General features: G+C 42.5%; 1 protein-coding gene across 1 annotated transcript in view; it reads left to right on the plus strand.

Moving 5' to 3' along the window:
* The window catches only part of LOC139420451 (acyl-CoA dehydrogenase family, member 11), a 58,916-nt gene that overhangs the window by 13,600 nt on the left and 26,922 nt on the right, over positions 1-18,394 (plus strand). Inside the window, exon 13 of the mRNA XM_071170612.1 lies at positions 392-490. Within this exon, the coding sequence (XP_071026713.1) occupies positions 392-490 (99 nt within the window). The remainder of the gene's footprint in view (positions 1-391; positions 491-18,394) is intronic.

Raw genomic sequence — 18,394 nt, forward strand, 5'->3', positions numbered from 1 at the left:
TTCCGAGGTGTTTGTGTGCGTCATCGGTCTGGTTGATTTCGGATGAGCCTCCCACTCCTGTGTACACTCTGTGTACACGTTCCTGGGAATTTACTGTGCATAGAGAAACCTTCACTCTAGAGTGGATCAGTGTTTGGACTAATTAAAGAGCGGTTCACACACACGCGTACACAGAGAGGTAGTGTCTCCCGCTGTGTGAAACACTACCCAGTGATTTCTGTCTGGGTGGGTGCATTTCCTGTCCAGAAGACTTAAGAAAAGGGTTAACCCGCACATTGCCATGCTTTTCCTGTTTGCGGTGCAGCTACAGCCCCAAAGTTGACATAGTCGGTAAAAAAAACATGTACTGTTACCACACAATTTTAACTCTGCCGTTTTACCCTGTCAACAGAGCCTGATGTGGCCTCCAGTGACGCCACCAACATGGAGTGTACCCTTCAGAGGGACCAAGACCATTACGTCGTCCACGGCAGGAAGTGGTGGAGCAGTGGTACGTAAAACCTACTTGTTGTCTCACTCACTCTTTGATTTATAATTCCAGCTGGAGACTGGGTAAGCAGGGAAGCCTATTCATTGTTCAATTACTCCAAAATAGACCGTTGACACTCTTAAATGAGTCGCGAATGAACAAATATTGAAGGGCTCTCTCTCCATTTCTCTCTCTCTCTCTCTCTCTCTCTCTCTGTTTGCATGCCACCGAAGCAGAAAGGCCTAAAGTGTTTAAGCTTAATTGTGACTCCTCCCGTGCTATTTGAACAATGCTCTAACTGCCTGAGAGCAGTTACTACCCAAAAGCAGTGCTTCTTTTCATCTCTCTACCCAAACACACTAATGAGGTAAACATTTTATCCTCTCAGCCACACATGGCTTACAGAACTTAGTCATGGAACCAAGACAAACAACCACTGAAAGGACCATGTTAAACATTGTGACGTGTGAGTCTGTGCTTTAAGTGCTTTTAAAGGCCATTTTAAGGATTGCGTGACTGTTTATTTCTTATATTGACTCAGTTTTTATATAGTGAATGAAAAGGTTTATTTGTGGGATCTTTGACAAAGATGCAGATACCAGTTACTCACCGGCCAAACAGTATCTCCACCCTATAAGCCAGGGATCATCAACTAGATTCAGCCGGGGACGATTTTTCTCTTGTTCGGATTTCCAAAATTTAAAATCAATTGTAGCTAATTTCCTGGTGCTTTTGCAGTCTTTTATGTCCAACAATGATACAAACAAAAAAATTGTACCAGTCAAAAGTTGACACACCTACTCATTCAAGGGTTTTTCTTTATCTTTACTATTTTCTACATTGTAGAATGATATTGAACACATCAAAACTATGAAATAACACACATGGAATTATGTAGTAACCAAAAAAAGTATGAAACAAATCAAAATATACTTTATATTTGAGATTCTTCAAAGTAGCAACCCTTTGCCTTGACGACAGCTTTGCACACTCTTGGCAACCATCTTCATGAGGTAGTCACCTGGAATGCATTTCAATTAACAGGTGTGCCTTGTTAAGTGGCTTGTTAAATGCCTTTGGAAAGTATTCAGACACTTAGACTTTTCCACATTTTGATGTTACAGCCTTATTTAAAAGTTGATTTAAAAAATTAAAAAAAATCCTCAGCAATCTACACAATACCCCATAATGACAAAGCGAAAACAGGTTTTTAGAAATGTTTGCAGATGTATTAAAAATTAAAAACGTAAATTCCTTATTTACATAAGTATTCAGACCCTTTGCTATGAAACTCGAAATTGAGCTCAGGTGCATCCTGTTTCCATTGATCATCCTTGATGTTTCTACAACTTGAATGGAGCCCACCTGTGGTAAATTCAATTGATTGGACATGATTTGGAAAGACACACACCTGTCTATATCAGGTCCCACAGTTGACAGTGCATGTCAGAGCAAAAACCAAGCCATGAGGTCGAAGGAATTGTCTGTAGAGTTCCGAGACAGGAATGTATCGAAGCACAGATCTGGTGAAGAGTACCAAAAAATGTCTGCAGCATTGAAGGTCCCCAAGAACACAATGGCCTCCATCATTCTCAAATAGAAGAAGTTTGGAACCACCAAGACTCTTCCTAGATCTGGGAGGTGACCAAGAACCCGATGGTCACTCTGACAGAGCACCATCTCCTCTGTGGAGATGGGAGAACCTTCCAGAAGGACAACCATCTCTGCAGCACTCTACCAATCAGGTATTTATGGTAGAGTGGCCAGAAGGAAGCCACTCCTCAGGAAAAGGCACATGACAGCCCACTTGGACTTTGCCAAAGGCACCTAAAGACTCCCAGACCATGAGAAACAAGATTCTCTGCTCTGATGAAACCAAGACTGAACTCTTTGGCCTGAATGCCAAGCGTCACGTTTGGAAGAAACCTGGCACCATCCCTACGGTGAAGCATGGTGGTGGCAGCATCATGCCGTGGGGATGTTTTTCAGTGGCAGGGACTGGGAGGCTAGTCAGGATCGAGGCAAAGATGAATGGGGAAAAGTTTAGAGAGATCCTTGATGAAAACCTGCTCCAGATTGCTCAGGAAGTCTCTGAATGTCCATGAGTGGCCCAGCCAGAGCCCGGAATCGAACATCTCTGGAGAGACCTGAAAATAGCTGTGCTGCAAAACTCCCCATCCAACATGACTGAGCTTGAGAGGATCTGCAGAGAAGATTGGGAGAAACTCCCCAAAAACAGGTGTGCCAAGCTTGTAGCGTCATACCCAAGAAGACTCAAGGCTGTAATCACTGCCAAAGGTGCTTCAACCAAGTACTGAGTGAAGTACTGAATACTTATGTAAATACGATATTTCCCTTATATTTTATTTAATGAATTACAAAAAAAATCTAAAATCAGGTTTTTGCTTTGTCATTATGGGGCATTGTGTGTAGATTGATGAGGGGGAAAAAAACATTTTTATCTATTTTAGAATAAGGCTGTAATGTAACAAAATGTGGAAAAAGTCAAGGGGTCTGAATACTTTCCGAAGTCACTGTATGCCTGTAGATGTTGCTAACTGACCCCCTCAATCACTGTCCGCTGTAGGACATATTCCAGATGTTCCCCCACTCACAAACTGTGGTTTGCGGCCCTCCTCATTTAAACATTCTCTTGGAACACTGGCCTGTTGTTTTCAGTATCGGCACGGAACATATCCTTAACCCTTTCAAGACTGTCTTGTAAGGGGCCTCCCGGGTGGCGCAGTGGTTAAGGGTGCTGTACTGCAGCGCCCGTAAGGGAGTTGTAGCGATGAGACAAGATAGTAGCTACTAAAAAAACAATTGGAGACCACGAAATTGGGGAGAAAAAAGGGGTACAATTCAAAGAAGAGTAAAAAAATATTTTAAAAAGACTGTCTTGTAATAATTCAATCTGAGAGAAGTTGAGAATGTATGGTCCTGGTTCCGTTAGTAGAGCAATGACTGGATCGTGGGTTCAATTCCCGTTTGGGACCATCCATATGAAAATGTATGAGCGCCCTCCTGTACGTCGCTTTGGATAAAAGTCTTCTAAAAGGCATATATTATTATGTTGCCCATTTACCTGTGATTCATCTGATAACACTTGTTTTGACGGTGTTGACACTGTATTGAACACACAATGTTCTCTGGCATTGGATAACATATTTTGGATAGGAATACATTCTGCGCCCGCATTGTTTTCCCTCGAAACCTCATTCATGTTTCACTTTTTGCGGAGACGACTGTCTCTAATGCCAGTGACGTTTTCTATCAAGTTTGACAACGTCTAATTGGCTGTACATTTAGTCATTGATGATATAGAGAGATGCCAATCACTAACCGAGACGGTAATTTCTCTACTATAATATAAATGCGTATACTTTACACAACATGTAGCTTAGAGATAGATGGCCTTTCATTTGGTAGATATTCAAATATTTTTTTACAGCTGTTTATTTCTTGGTGTTATACAGTAATGGCAGCAGAGCAAATGTATTTCACCAACTAAACCAAGTGTGAAGTGACGTCTGATACTTGAGTCGTGTGATGTGTAGAAGTGACACCTGATTCTTGTGAGTCGTATCATGTGTAGAAGTGACAGTTGGCACGTGATACAATCAGTCAGGATACTATCCATGGTGCAGCTGGAAAAGTTCTTAAGAATCTGAGGGGCCATGACATTGTTTCAGCCTCCTGAGGGAGAAGAGGCACTGCTGTGCCTTTTTCACAACGGAGCTGGTGTTGAGTCCTCAGTGATGATATTAAGTCCTCAGTGATGTGGACACTGATGATCTTGAAGCTCTTGACCCAGTCGATGTGGATGGGGGTGTGCACCCGCCCCTAGTCCATGATCAGCTCCTTGGTCTTACTGCCAGCTCTCTGACCTCTTCTCTATAGGAATCGCCGTTGGTGATCAGGACTTACCACCGTCATGTCGTCAGCAAACTTGATGATGGAGTTGGAGTCGCTTTTGGGTGAACAGGGAGTACAGGAGGGGGCTAAGTACACACCCCCGGGGGCCCCCATGTTGAAGGTCAGGGTGGCGGAGGTGTTGTTGCCTACTCTTACCACCCGGGGGTCGAGAAGTCCAGGATCCAGTTGCAGAGGGAGGTGTTCAGTCCCAGGGACCCAAGCTTGGTGACCAGCTTGGAAGGGACTATGGGGTTGAACGCCGATCTGTAGTCAATGAACAACATCCTCACATGAGGTATTCCTCTTTTCTAGGTGGGATAGGGCAGTGTGGAGTGCAATTGAGAATGTGTCGTCTGTTGGGGCAGATCTGTTGGGGCAGAATGCAAATTGGAGTGGGTCCAGGGTGTCTGGGAGGATGGAGTTCATGTGTGCCATGAACAACCTTTCAAAGCACTTCATAATTACAGATGTGAGTGCTACAAAGCGGTAGTCGTTGTGGTAGGATGCCATAGAGTTTTTGGGAACAGGAATGATGGTAGTCAGCTTGAAACATGTGGGGGATTACAGACTGGGACAATATGAGGTTGAACGTGTCTGTGAAGACGCCTGCCAGCTGGCCTGCACATTTATTTTGAAAAAATGACCTTCGTTTTGAAGTCATACTGAGACAAGGGTCTCTTTAACAGATGAGCCCTGCATAAATACATCAAGCGCATACAATTTATACAACATATGAAGAAAAACGGACATATTTATCAACATAGAGGTCTCTGATCATAACTCTGAACTGACCAAGGGGGGCCAGAACTGGAAGTTGTTCCACATGAAGGGCACAACAAAAAAAACTAAAATCAACTTTACTCAACTGTGGAGACTGAAGGGGCCTCCAGTGTTCTCCAAGCCTGAGACCAGCTTTGGTCATTTGTCAGTCTAAATTGAATTAATGATGATAGATACATAGAAAGTTTCTGCATGAATGCTTTGTAGATAAACACAATAAAATGCTGCTCTCTCCTTACATACAAAGAGGCCCAACCCACTTTTTTGATCCAAAACACAATGGTGAGTTCTATAACCATCCCCAGTAATCAACCTAAGGACACAATGGAAAACAGTATCTAGTGGTTTAAGTGTAGATGATGTAGCATGCATATAGATAATATCCCCATAATCTATAGTAGACATAAAAGTGGCCTGGACAATTTCCTTCCTATTAACAAAAGTCAGACATGCTTTGGTTCCGTAAAAGATACCAACCTTGAACTTCAACTTCTTCACCAGCTCAGTGACATGTTTTTTAAAAGACAGTTTGTCATCAAGCCAGACACAAAGATATTTGTAGGAAGGAACTCTCTCCATTTGTGTACTGTTCTAAGTAGTCATTAGACATGTAATGTAAATCTGGGTAATGGGACCTGGAAAAAAAGCATGCGTTATGTTTTGTTTGCACTTAACACTAACTTTAGATCTAAAAACATTACATTGTTAACATTGTTATTTATATCAATTGTAAACAGTAGTGGGCTGAGTATCGTATCTTGGGGCACCACTTTATGTATTTCAAGGAACTCAGATTTGAACCCATCTACCTTGATGGCCTGAGTTCCGGCATTGAGATAATTATGAAACCATCATCAGCACAATTATTTATTTCATTCAAGGCAGATATTCCCAAACTGGGGTACGCGCAATGCTGTCGGGGGTACGCCAAATAAAATTGTGATTCACATTTTTTTTTTTTTTTTACATTTTTACTTTTTTTGGGGGGGGGGGGGGGGGGGGGGGGGGGGAAATCTTCACATTTTCAGACAGTCCATTTCTATTTTCCAACGGAGCTATACATTTGGGTGAGTTTTTTTCCCCTCGCCTGAGTAGCTTCGTTTCACTGCCAAAAATAGAATTTAGCCATCTAGTGTTCAGCGAAATAACAACACAATGTCATATCTCAAATAATTAACATCCAATCACATTAACCTCTCACGGGAATTCCACTAAGGGTCCGTATGTAGACAAAAGTATCTGCTGCTCATGTTGGTATCTGTACTGATGGCTCAAAAGCCATGACAGGGAGACATAGTGGAGTGGTAACCCGCATGCAAGCAGTTGCTCCTGACGCGACTTGGGTACACTACAGCATCCACGAGAGGCTCGTGCTGCCAAGCGAATGCCTGACAGCTTGAAAGACGTTTTGGACACTACAGTGAAAATGGTTAACTATGTTAAAGCGAGGCCCCTGAACTCTCATGTATTTTTTAAAATTGAGAGATGAGCTTAAAGTTCTTCACTGACCATCATTTTCACTTGTCTGACCGCTTGCATGATGACGAGTTTCTCACACGACTGGCCTCTCTGGGTGGTCTTTTTTCTCGCCTGAATGATCTGAATCTAGGATTACATGGACTCTCTGCAACTAGCCTCAATTTTGTCCCGCACATTGAATATATGATTAAGAAGTTGGAGCTCTTTTCTGTCTGCATTAACAAGGAAAACACACAGGTCTTTCCATCATTGTATGATTTTTTTGTGTGCAAATGAACAAGCTTACAGACAATGTCAAATATGATCAATTTAATTTAATCAGAAGCCACTGCCAGATTTCTGGATTGGGCTGCGCTCAGAGTATCCTGTGAAGACACTGATGCCCTTTGCAACCATGTACCTATGTGGGAGTGGATTCTCGGCCCTTACTAGCATGAAAAATAAATACAGGCACAGACTGTGAGTTATGTGCAATCTTTCAAGCACACCCTTTTCATTAACCTGTGGTGAGTTATTCACAATTTTTGATGAACAAATAAGGTTTTATATATAATATGGTTAAATAAAGAACAAAATGATTGATTATTAATATATTATTATTTGTGCCCTGGTTGTGACAAAAACTCATTCATTTTTATGTTTAATAAATGTATCGTACAGTGTGTGTGTGGCAGGCTTACAATGATGGCAAAAAACAACCGAGTGCGCTGACCCTGGTGCTAGAGGGGGTAGGCAGCTGGAGGTTGAATGTTTGAAGGGGTACTGGACTATAAAAAGTTTGGGAACCACTGATCTAAGGTATTTGTAATTTCATTTACAACTAGCATGGTAGCCGTAGTGGTGCTATGTTTTGGTCTGACTCCAGATTAACATTACGAATAACATTTACAGATTGAAAATAACAGCTATTTGTTGACCAATAATTCTAGTATTTTCGCAAGGGAGCTTGGAAATGGGTAGATCATTTTCAAGATCACTATTACATGCTATGAAGACAAACCCCAGGAATACCATCTGACCCTGTGGCCTTAGGAGTGTTGACCCGTTTAAAAACCTCCGTTTTTTTCCTGAAGTGTGCATAAAAGGCATTGAGTTTGTTTTATAGAGAGGCAGCGTTGTCTTCATGTCTTCCTTTGTACTCTGCAATGTACTGTAGGCCCTGCCACATGGGATTCCACTATTGTCCTTTTGATGCCCCTGCTGACATCATAGCGGGACTTGTTCATGTCCTCAGCCGTAGCCACGGGTTGCCTGCGACAGCCCTGTGATGTCAGCATTTTCCAGTCAGCGCTAGCAAAGCAGTCCTGCGGCAAAGCGTCCGCCTCGGTAGACGTTTCTTTTAACGGAACGTACCACTGGTACTTCCTGTTTTAAGATTTTGTTTCTGAACAGGAAACAGGAAGCAGGAGTATAGAGTCATGATCTGATTTGCTGAAAGGGGGCGGGGGGCTTTGTATGCTTGCTTGTGGGTTGAGTAACAGTGGTCTTTATCATCCCTAGTGGCGAAAGAGACGTGTTGATAGAAGTTGAGTATTACGTGTCTTAGTGGCTCGGCATTAAAATCACTGGCAACAAGAAAAGGGTACATGTTCTCCTGCTTGTTTATAGCCTTGTACAGTTTATGTTGTTGTTGTTGTTGTTGTTGTCCTGAGGCAGAATATATACAGCAGTCAGAATAACAGATGACAACTTCCTTGGGTGGTAGAAGGGTCAGCATTTGATCATCAGATATTCCAAGACAGGTGAACAATAGGTTGAGACTTCCACTGCGCTAGCGTCTTGCACACCATTTGGTGTTGATGAAGATATATATACACATACACCCCTCCCCATCTGGATTTCCCTGAATCCAATGTCCTGTCTACTCGGTGAATGGAGAATCAATCGAGTTGGATAGCCATGTTGAGTATCTTGTCCGAAAGCCATGTTTCAGAAAAATGAGGAATTTTGAACTTATGAGAGCCCTGTTGATAGCAAATCCAGGATATGAGGTCATCCATCTTATTATCAAGTGACTTTCCTATTGGCCAATAGAATGGCGGGAAGTAGTTGCTGGTTTTCCCTTCGCTTTAGTCTCACCAGGAAGCTCGCTCTCCTGTGTAACAACTGGAGTCGGGAAGTAAGTACAGGGAGTGAGTTTTTTAAATAAATAAACAAGACAATAAACATGAAACACGCACCAACATGAAACAGAGTCCATAACACCTGATGAAGGAACCAAGGAGAGTGACAGATGTAGTGAAGATAATCAAGGAGGTGATGGAGTCCAGGTGAGTGTCATGAGGCACTGGTGCGCTTGACGATGGTGACAGGTGTGCGGGCTAATCAGCAGCCTGATGACCTAGAGGCCGGAGAGGGAGTATAAGTGACATCCTGCCTCTTTCTTGCCGGCGTTTCCACCTGATGTTAAGGATGCATCGCAGACACTTGTTTATGAAGGTCTGAGTTGTTATTGTGGTTTTTGTTGTCCTCCATATTTCTGGGCCACACAGCAGCACTGAGTTAACGTCAGTGTTGAAATTATATTTTTGGGTGTTTTTTTTCTTTTCTTGTAGCTCCGGATGTTTCTAACACGGAACCCAAACCGACTGTGAGCGTGCGCCATCGTGCGCTATCGTGCATAAATGTATTTTGCCCCCCCCACACCAAACGCGATCACGATGCGCAGGTTAAAATATCAAAACAAAACTCTGAACCAATTACATTAATTTGGGGACAGGTCGAAAAGCATTAAACATGTATGGCAATTTAGCTAGTTAGCTTGCACCTGCTAGCTAACATTAATTTGTCCTATTTAGCTAGCTTGCTGTTGCTAGCTAATTTGTCCTGGGATATAAACATTGAGTTATTTTACCTGAAATGCACAAGGACCTCTACTCCGACAATTAATCCACACATAAAACGGCCAACCGAATCGTTTCTAGTCATCTCTCCTCCTTCCAGGCTTTTTCATCTTTGTACTTTATATGACGATCCATCTAAACATTCATTGTATTTTCACGACAACCGGCAACAAAGTTCGTCTTTCAATCACTCACAAGGGGTATAACCAATGTGGAGATGGCACGTGGGTACCTGCTTCTATAAACCAATGAGGAGATGGGAGAGCCAGGACTTGCAGCGCGATCTGCTTCAGAAATAGGAATGAGTTCTATTTTAGCCCTTGGCGTCGCAGACACTCGTGAGCAGTGTGGGTGCAATAATTGAATAACATGGATTTCAAAATGTATTTTGCGATGCTCGCGCACGCGGCGTGTCCGATCTGGTCAGCATGTAAGGGAGGTTACTCTTTCTTTTTGTATTCTGACCTTAACGTCCTCCTCGGTTCCGCCTTGTTTGAGGATGACGCTGTCCCAGTAGATGAAGTAACTGATGTCCTACGTAACACTATTTTCGCCATCACTGTATCCTTACCCCTTAAATTATTGGGAGCGTATATTGACAATGATGGCCTACCACCACACAAAGGACATCCACATAACTGTGGGAAGCATTGGAGTCAACATAGAACCAGCATCCCTGTGGAACGCAATGACACTGTAGAATCCATGCCCTGACAAATTGAGGTTGTTCTAAGAGCAAATGGGTGTGCAACTCAATTAGGAAGGTGTTCTTAATGTTTTGTACATTCAGTGTCTATAGAGTTTGTCACCACTTCTTCTTATAGGATTCAAAATTATATTTGCATCATAATAATGTCCAGATATAGGCCTACAACTTATATAGAGATAACTCCAGCATTTGTTTTCTCCCACTTATATCCATAGGAGATGTTTAACGAGAAAAACAGCTCGTTTCCATGCTGCGTTTGATTTGAGTAATCGACACTGTTTCCAAATGGGACAGTTGTGGTTTGTCTTGTCTCTTGTCTATCATCTCTTGTCTATCATGACTGCAACAGTGCCACTAGAAATGACCTGATTTGACCCTGGACTCATGTAAATCTACCTTCTCTTTACAGAGGAATCTGGACTTTTTGCTGTACTTTTTTTTCTTCTATTCTGCCCTTGATCTCCTTTTTCCTTCTCTTTAAAATTTGTTGCTTTGGGGTACATTTCAGAGCTGTGTGACCGTGACGACTACAGCCCTTTACTCTGTGTGTGTGTGTGTGTGTGTGTGTGTGGTGATGTAGTTTTAGCTGTAACACACTTCCAGGAGTGTGGTAATTTACTCCAATGACTCCCAGACCCATGGTGAGCCTCTTATCTGGAGGCCATAGTGACCCCGGCATTACAAGCAGACCCAGATGTCAACCATCTGGACTCCTCGACTCCATGCAAGACTAGTTGATATCTGCTCATACCTAGGCTGACTCTGTGTTCATTGAAACATGGGTCCTATGATGGGATATTATGAATAATAACTGTGGTGTACAGTAGAATGGCTGTTTGGTCGTTTCCCTCTGGCTCACTATCAGAGGATGTGGAATTGGTTAAGCTCTTTGGTTAAATCTCTTGGGAATCGACAATTTAGCTCAGCTTAGAAAAGGATACTTTAATGCCACTGAAGAGCCTGATTGGTTTTGCTTGTTATCCTGGCTTGTATTGTACTTGTAGGCCTTTTCATGAGATGGATAGAGTAGAGACGTGACAGTAGGGAGCAAAGTAGAAAGCAATGCCAGCCGATAACGAGAGAACGTAGAATAACGAAGGATAAAGTGATGGATGAAGAAAGACAGGTTGGTCTGAAAAGGAGAGGTTGATCTTAGTGAATAATGTACAGCGTAAATATGAATAGGTAGATACAGTATAGATATGTATAGATAGATACAGTATGGATAGATACAGTATATGTATGTATAGATAAATACAGTATAGATGGATAGATAACGTCTGCTTGTTTACCTACACACTAACCACACTGGACGGTTTAGGGCAGAGGTGTCAAACTGAATCAGCGTTCTGGCCATATTGAACACTTTCCCTCCGCTGCGCGCTGTAAACTGAACACACGAAAGCAGAGCAAATTGGCTAATTTCAGAAGAAGAAGAAAAAAATGTTGTCGCATTTATACTCGCTTGTGTGTCCTATTGTCCTTTAGTAGTAATGTATACTGTACCCTGCGTGTGAATACTTTATCATTTTTTGACAACCAATATTACATTTTCTTTAGGCTACAGTCATGTCCCGTTGGAACCGAAACTTAGCATGGACAATGGCACTGACCGAATTTTCTACCAGACTGAAAGTTAACTCGTTGTAGGCTACAGTTGAGCCTACAACACCTTTAAACTTTCAGGCTGGTAGAAGATTTGGTCAGTGCCATTAGTGATGATATGATACAGCGCACTGTCTGGCTTGTGTGTGTGTTTGTGTGTGGTGGTGGGGGTGGGGTATGGGAGGAGGTGTGTGTGGCAATGCACTGCCGTTTGGCAAGCAGCACTTTGGCAGTGCTTTCTGTGACTTGTAATGCAGCATATGAAAATGGTGGCTTTTTGAACAGCCAACTTTTACTAATTGTAAAAAAAAAATCTAAATTTATAATGAGAATAGTTAACCTCTTAACATTATAAATCAACATAACTAGACAGCTTAACATATTTTTATTTTTTTACAATATTACATTTAAAAAATGCTTGTGGTGCCTTTGTCACTGGTGTTACCTATATTTTAGATGACAATTCAGGCTAGAATGTAATTTCAGTCTTTAATTTGCATATAAACTCAAAAAAAGAAACGTCCTCTCACTATCAACTGCGTTTATTTTCAGCAAATTTAACGTGTAAGTATTTGTATGAACACAAGATTCAACAACCTAGACATAAACTGAACAAGTTCCACAGACATGTGACTAACAGAAATTGAATAATGTGTCCCTGAACAAAGGGGGGGGGGTCAAAATCCAAAGTAACAGTCAGTATCTGGTGTGGCCACCAGCTGCATTAAGTACTGCAGTGCATCTCCTCCTCATGGACTGCACCAGATTTGCCAGTTCTTGCTGTGAGATGTTACCACACTCTTCCACCAAGGCACCTGCATGTTCCGGGACATTTCTGGGGGGAATGGCCCTATCCCTCACCTTCCGATCCAACAGGTCCCAGACGTGCTCAGTGGGATTGAGATCCGGGCTCTTCGCTGGCCATGGCAGAACACTGATGTTCCTGTCTTGCAGGAAATCACGCACAGAATGAGCAGTATGGCTGGTGGCATTGTCATGCTGGAGGGTCATGTCAGGATTAGCCTGCAGGAAGGCTACCACGTGAGGGAGGAGGATGTCTTTCCTGTAACGCACAGCATTCAGATTGCCTGCAATGACAACAAGCTCAGTCCGATGATGCTGTGACACACCGCCCCAGACCATGACGGACCCTCCAAATCGATCCCGCTCCAGAGTGCAGGCCTCGGTGTAACGCTCATTCCTTCGACGATAAACGCAAATCCGACCATCACCTCTGGTGAGACAAAACCGCGATTTGTCAGTAAAGAGCACTTTCTGCCAGTCCTGTCTGGTCCAGCGACGGTGGGTTTGTGCCCATAGGCGAAGTTGTTGCCAGTGATGTCTGGTGAGGACCTTCCTTATAACAGGCCTACAAGCCCGCAGTCCAGCCTCTCTCAGCCTATTGTCTGAGCACTGATGGAGGGATTGTGCGTTCCTGGTGTAACTCGGGGAGTTGTTGTTGCCATCTTCTACCTGTCCTGCAGGTGTGATGTTCGGATGTACCGATCCTGCGCAGGTGTTGTTACACGTGGTCTGTCACTGCGAGGACGATCAGCTGTCTGTCCTGTCTACCAGTAGCGCTGTCTTAGGCGTCTCACAGTACAGACATTGCAATTTATTGCCCTGGCCACATCTGCAGTCCTCATGCCTCCTTGCAGCATGACTAAGGCACGTTCACGCAGATGAGCAGGGACCCTGGAAATATTTTAATGTTTTTCAGAGTCAGTAGAAAGGCCTCTTTAGTGTCCTAAGTTTTCATAACGTTGACCTTTATTGCTTACCATCTGTAAGCTGTCAGTGTCTTAACAACCGTTCCACGAGTGCATGTTCATGAATTGTTAATGGTTCGTTGAACAAGCATGGGAAACAGTGTTTTAAACCCTTTACAATGAAGATCTGTGGATTTTTACGAATTGTCTTTGAAAGACAAGGTCCTGAAAAAGGCAAGTTTATTTTTTTTGCTGAGATTATAATTAAAGACAAAGGGTTAATGATAATACTAAGAAATTGTTTGGATTAGTAATAATTTACATTAAACATGCATGTGTAAAGTTTTATTGTCTGACATTTTTCCATTTATGCTATTCTTTTTTTTGTAACATTATAAATAATTGAGGTTGATTCATCAAAATTTAATGATCATATCCTTAAAATGTTTACTAATGAGTGTAGCTACAGTTATGTAGATACAAAAACCATATACAATTAAATTGGGCAACTCTTATGCCAGAACAGTACAGTAATATCAGAGATGCAATGTAACACCAATGACAAACATAAGATTATTTCAAACAAATTTGATCAATTTATTATTAATCTTTTTAATTACAAATAATTTCAGATTTAATAAAAGGGTTGATTTTAATATGCACAATAAAATGAGGGTTATTGGTCAAAGATTTAGACCAAAAGATAAAGCTTATTGACTAAAGTGTGTCTTTCATAAAACAACAGATTTGTTGTCTGTAAAATCAAATCAAAGTATTTGTCATGTGCTCCGAATACAACAGGTGTAGTAGACCTTACAGTGAAATGCTTACCTACAGGCTCTAACCAATAGTGCAAAAAAGGTGTTAGGTGAACAATGGGTAAGTAAAGAAATAAAACAGTAAAAAGACAGGCTATATACAGTAGCGAGGCTATAAAAGTAGCGAGGCTACATACAGACGGTTAGTCAGGCTGATTGAGGTAGTATGTACAGGTAGATATGGTTAAAATGACTATGCATATATGAACAGAGAGTAGCAGTAGCGTAAAAGAGGGGTTGGTGGGTGGTGGGTGGGACACAATGCAGATAGCCCGGTCAGCCAATGTGTGGGAGCAATGGTTGGTCGGACCAATTTAGGTAGTATGTACATGAATGTATAGTTAAAGTGACTATGCATATATGATAAAACAGAGAGTAGTAGTAGCAGCAGCGTAAAAAAGGGGTGTTGGGGGGCACACAATGCAAATAGTTCGGGTAGCCATTTGATTACCTGTTCAGGAGTCTTATGGCTTGAGGGTAAAAACTGTTGAGAAGCCTTTTTGTCCTAGACTTGGCACTCCGGTCCCGCTTGCCATGCGGTAGTAGGGAGCAGTCTATGACTGGGGTGGCTGGGGTCTTTGACAATTTTTAGGGCCTCCCTCTGACACCGCCTGGTGTAGATGGTGCAGCTGTAGAAAGTTTTTGAGGATCTGAGGACCCATGCCAAATCTTTTCAGTCTCCTAAGGGGGAATATGGACACCAAGGAATTTGAAGCTCTCAAACTGCTCCACTACAGCCCCGTCGATGAGAATGGGGCGTGCTCGGTCCTCCTTTTCCTGTAGTCCACAATCCTCTCCTTAGTCTTGGTTACGTTGAGGGATAGGTTGTTATTCTGGCACCACCCGGCCAAGTCTCTGACCTCCTCCCTATAGGCTGTCTCGTCGTTGTCGGTGATCAGGCCTACCACTGTTGTCTGCAACTTAATGATGGTGTTGGAGTCGTGCCTGGCTATGCAGTCTTGGGTGAACAGGGAGTACAGGAGGGGACTGAGCACGCACCCTTGTGGAGCTCCAGTGTTAAGGGTCAGTGTGGCAGATGTGTTGCTAATTGGAGTGGGTCTAGGGTTTCTGGGATAATGGTGTTTATGTGAGCCATTACCAACCTTTCAAAGCACTTCATGGCTACGGACGTAAGTGCTACAGGTCTGTAGTCATTTAGGCAGGTTGCCTTTGTGTTCTTGGGCACAGGGACTATGGTGGTCTGCTTGAAACATGTTGGTATTACGGTTTCAATCAGGGACATGTTGAAAATGTCAGTGGAGACACCTGCCAGTTGGTCAGCACATGCACTGAGCACAGGTCCTGGTAATCCGTCTGGCCCCGCAGCCTTGTGTATGTTGACCTGTTTAAAGGTCTTACTCACAACGGCTACAGAGAGCGTGATCACACAGTCGTCTGGAACAGCTGATGTTCTCATGTATGCCTCAGTGTTGCTTGCCTCAAAGTGAGCATATAAGTGATTTAGCTTGTCATGTCACTGGGCAGCTCGCAGCTGTACTTCCCTTTGTAGTCTCAGCTCTGCCACATAAAACGAGCGTCGGAGCCGGTGTAGTATGATTCAATCTTAGCCCTGTATTGACGCTTTGCCTGTTTGATGGTTCATCGATGGGTATGCAGGATTTCTTGTAAGCTTCCAGGTTAGAGTTCCTCACCTTGAAAGCGGCAGCTCTAGCCTTTAGCTCAGTGCGAATGTTGCCTGTAATCCATGGCTTCTGGTTGGGGTGTGTACAGTGGGGCAAAAAAGTATTTAGTCAGTGCAAGTTCTCCCTCTTAAAAAGATGAGAGGCCTGTAATTTATCATAGGTACACTTCAACTATGACAAACAAAATGAGAAAAAAAATCCAGAAAATCACATTAGGATTTTTTATGAATTTATTTGCAAATTATGGTGGGAAATAAGTATTTGGTCACCTACAAACAAGCAAATTTCTGGCTCTCACAGACCTGTAACTTCTTCTTTAAGAGGCTCCTCTGTCCTCCACTTGTTACCTGTATTAATGACACCTGTTTGAACTTGTTATCAGTATAAAAGACACCTGTCCACAACCTCAAACAGTCACAATACAAACTCGACTATGGCCAAGACCAAAGACCTGTCAAAGGACAACAGAAACAAAATTGTAGACCTGCACCAGGCTGAAAAGACTGAATCTGCAATAGGTAAGCAGCTTGGTTTGAAGAAATCAACTGTGGGAGCAATTATTAGGAAATGGAAGACATACAAGACCCCTGATAATCTCCCTCGATCTGGGGCTCCACGCAAGATCTCACCCCGTGGGGTCAAAATTATCACAAGAACGGTGAGCAAAAATCCCAGAACAGCACGGGGACCTAGTGAATGACCTGCAGAGAGCTGGGACCAAAGTAACAAAGCCTACCATCAGTAACACACTATGCCGCCAGGGACTCAAATCCTGCAGTGCCAGACGTGTCCCCCTGCTTAAGCCAGTACATGTCCAGGTCCGTCTGAAGTTTGCTAGAGAGCATTTGGATGATCCAGAAGAAGATTGGGAGAATGTCATATGGTCAGATGAAACCAAAATATAACTTTTTGGTAACTCAACTCGTCGTGTTTGGAGGACAAAGAATGCTGAGTTGCATCCAAAGAACACCATACCTACTGTGAAGCATGGGGGTGGAAACATCATGCTTTGGGGCTGTTTTTCTGCAAAGGGACCAGGACGACTGATCCGTGTAAAGGAAAGAATGAATGGGGCCATGTATCGTGATATTTTGAGTGAAAACCTCCTTCCATCAGCAAGGGCATTGAAGATGAAACGTGGCTGGGTCTTTCAGCATGACAATGATCCCAAACACACCGCCCGGGCAACGAAGGAGTGGCTTCGTAAGAAGCATTTCAAGGTCCTGGAGTGGCCTAGCCAGTCTCCAGATCTCAACCCCATAGAAAATCTTTGCAGGGAGTTGAAAGTCCGTGTTGCCCAGCAACAGCCCCAAAACATCACTGCTCTAGAGGAGATCTGCATGCAGGAATGGGCCAAAATACCAGCAACAGTGTGTGAAAACCTTGTGAAGACTTACAGAAAACGTTTGACCTCTGTCATTGCCAACAAAGGGTATATAACAAGAGTATTGAGAAACTTTTGTTATTGACCAAATACTTATTTTCCACCATAATTTGCATAAGTCTTCCATGAGCTATTTTGACTTCGTAAGATTTCTGCTGTTACACCAGTCAGCAGTGCTTCTTGCGAGAGAAGTTTCTCATCTTTAAAACAACAATGGTTGATGACAGGTTAAGTCACCTCGGAATTCTCAGTGTTGAGTCGAGGGGGGCACGCTCCCTCAACAAGGATGAGTTTGTGAAACATTGAACCACAGAATTATGCTGTTTTTAAATCTACCAGGGATAATTTGGCACTCAGGCGGTCCCTCTGGTCATGATTTAAAACCTGCACTGTGTACTAACTTGTACACTGACATTCTAAAATGATCAATCCAAAGGGTATCATGTCACACAGATTTAATTTGGTCTTGATTAGGCCAATTCCAAAAAATGTCTTTGCTATTAGTTAAAATAATATATATGAACAGAGATATGATACTGTAAGTTTAATATTGATGGGCACCAAATTTATTTGACATTTTCATGTCCATTTCTACTTGATACCTGGTATGTCAAATTGCAGTGTTTTTTTGTACATTTAGTTTTTTGTAAATAACCTAAGCATTTGTGTGTTACATACATTGCAATCTTATCTCCTTGGTGCTTGAGCTTTATTTTCTGATATTTTGGATGTTCAACAAATTGAGCTGCAGTTCTGAGGTAGAAACACTGACTATACATAGTATGTTAAATAATTCAAGTGAAGTAACCCTTTAGGACCAAACTATCTGCCACATTGAAGAACTCCGGGGTAAATATCACTAATACCTCTAATCAGCAATCATAGGATTCATTAATGCTCCTTAGATGCCAGGTTAGGGTTACACACTAATATCTAAGATGGTGGCCACTTGCTCAAACCACACTTCTTAAATTGTAAATAAATCCCTTAATCGTGCAATTTTATCAATAACTTTAATCCAATTTCCTTTCCCCTAACTA

Source organism: Oncorhynchus clarkii, chromosome 11 (assembly GCF_045791955.1).
Source record: "Oncorhynchus clarkii lewisi isolate Uvic-CL-2024 chromosome 11, UVic_Ocla_1.0, whole genome shotgun sequence".
In the NCBI taxonomy this organism is placed as follows: domain Eukaryota; kingdom Metazoa; phylum Chordata; class Actinopteri; order Salmoniformes; family Salmonidae; genus Oncorhynchus; species Oncorhynchus clarkii.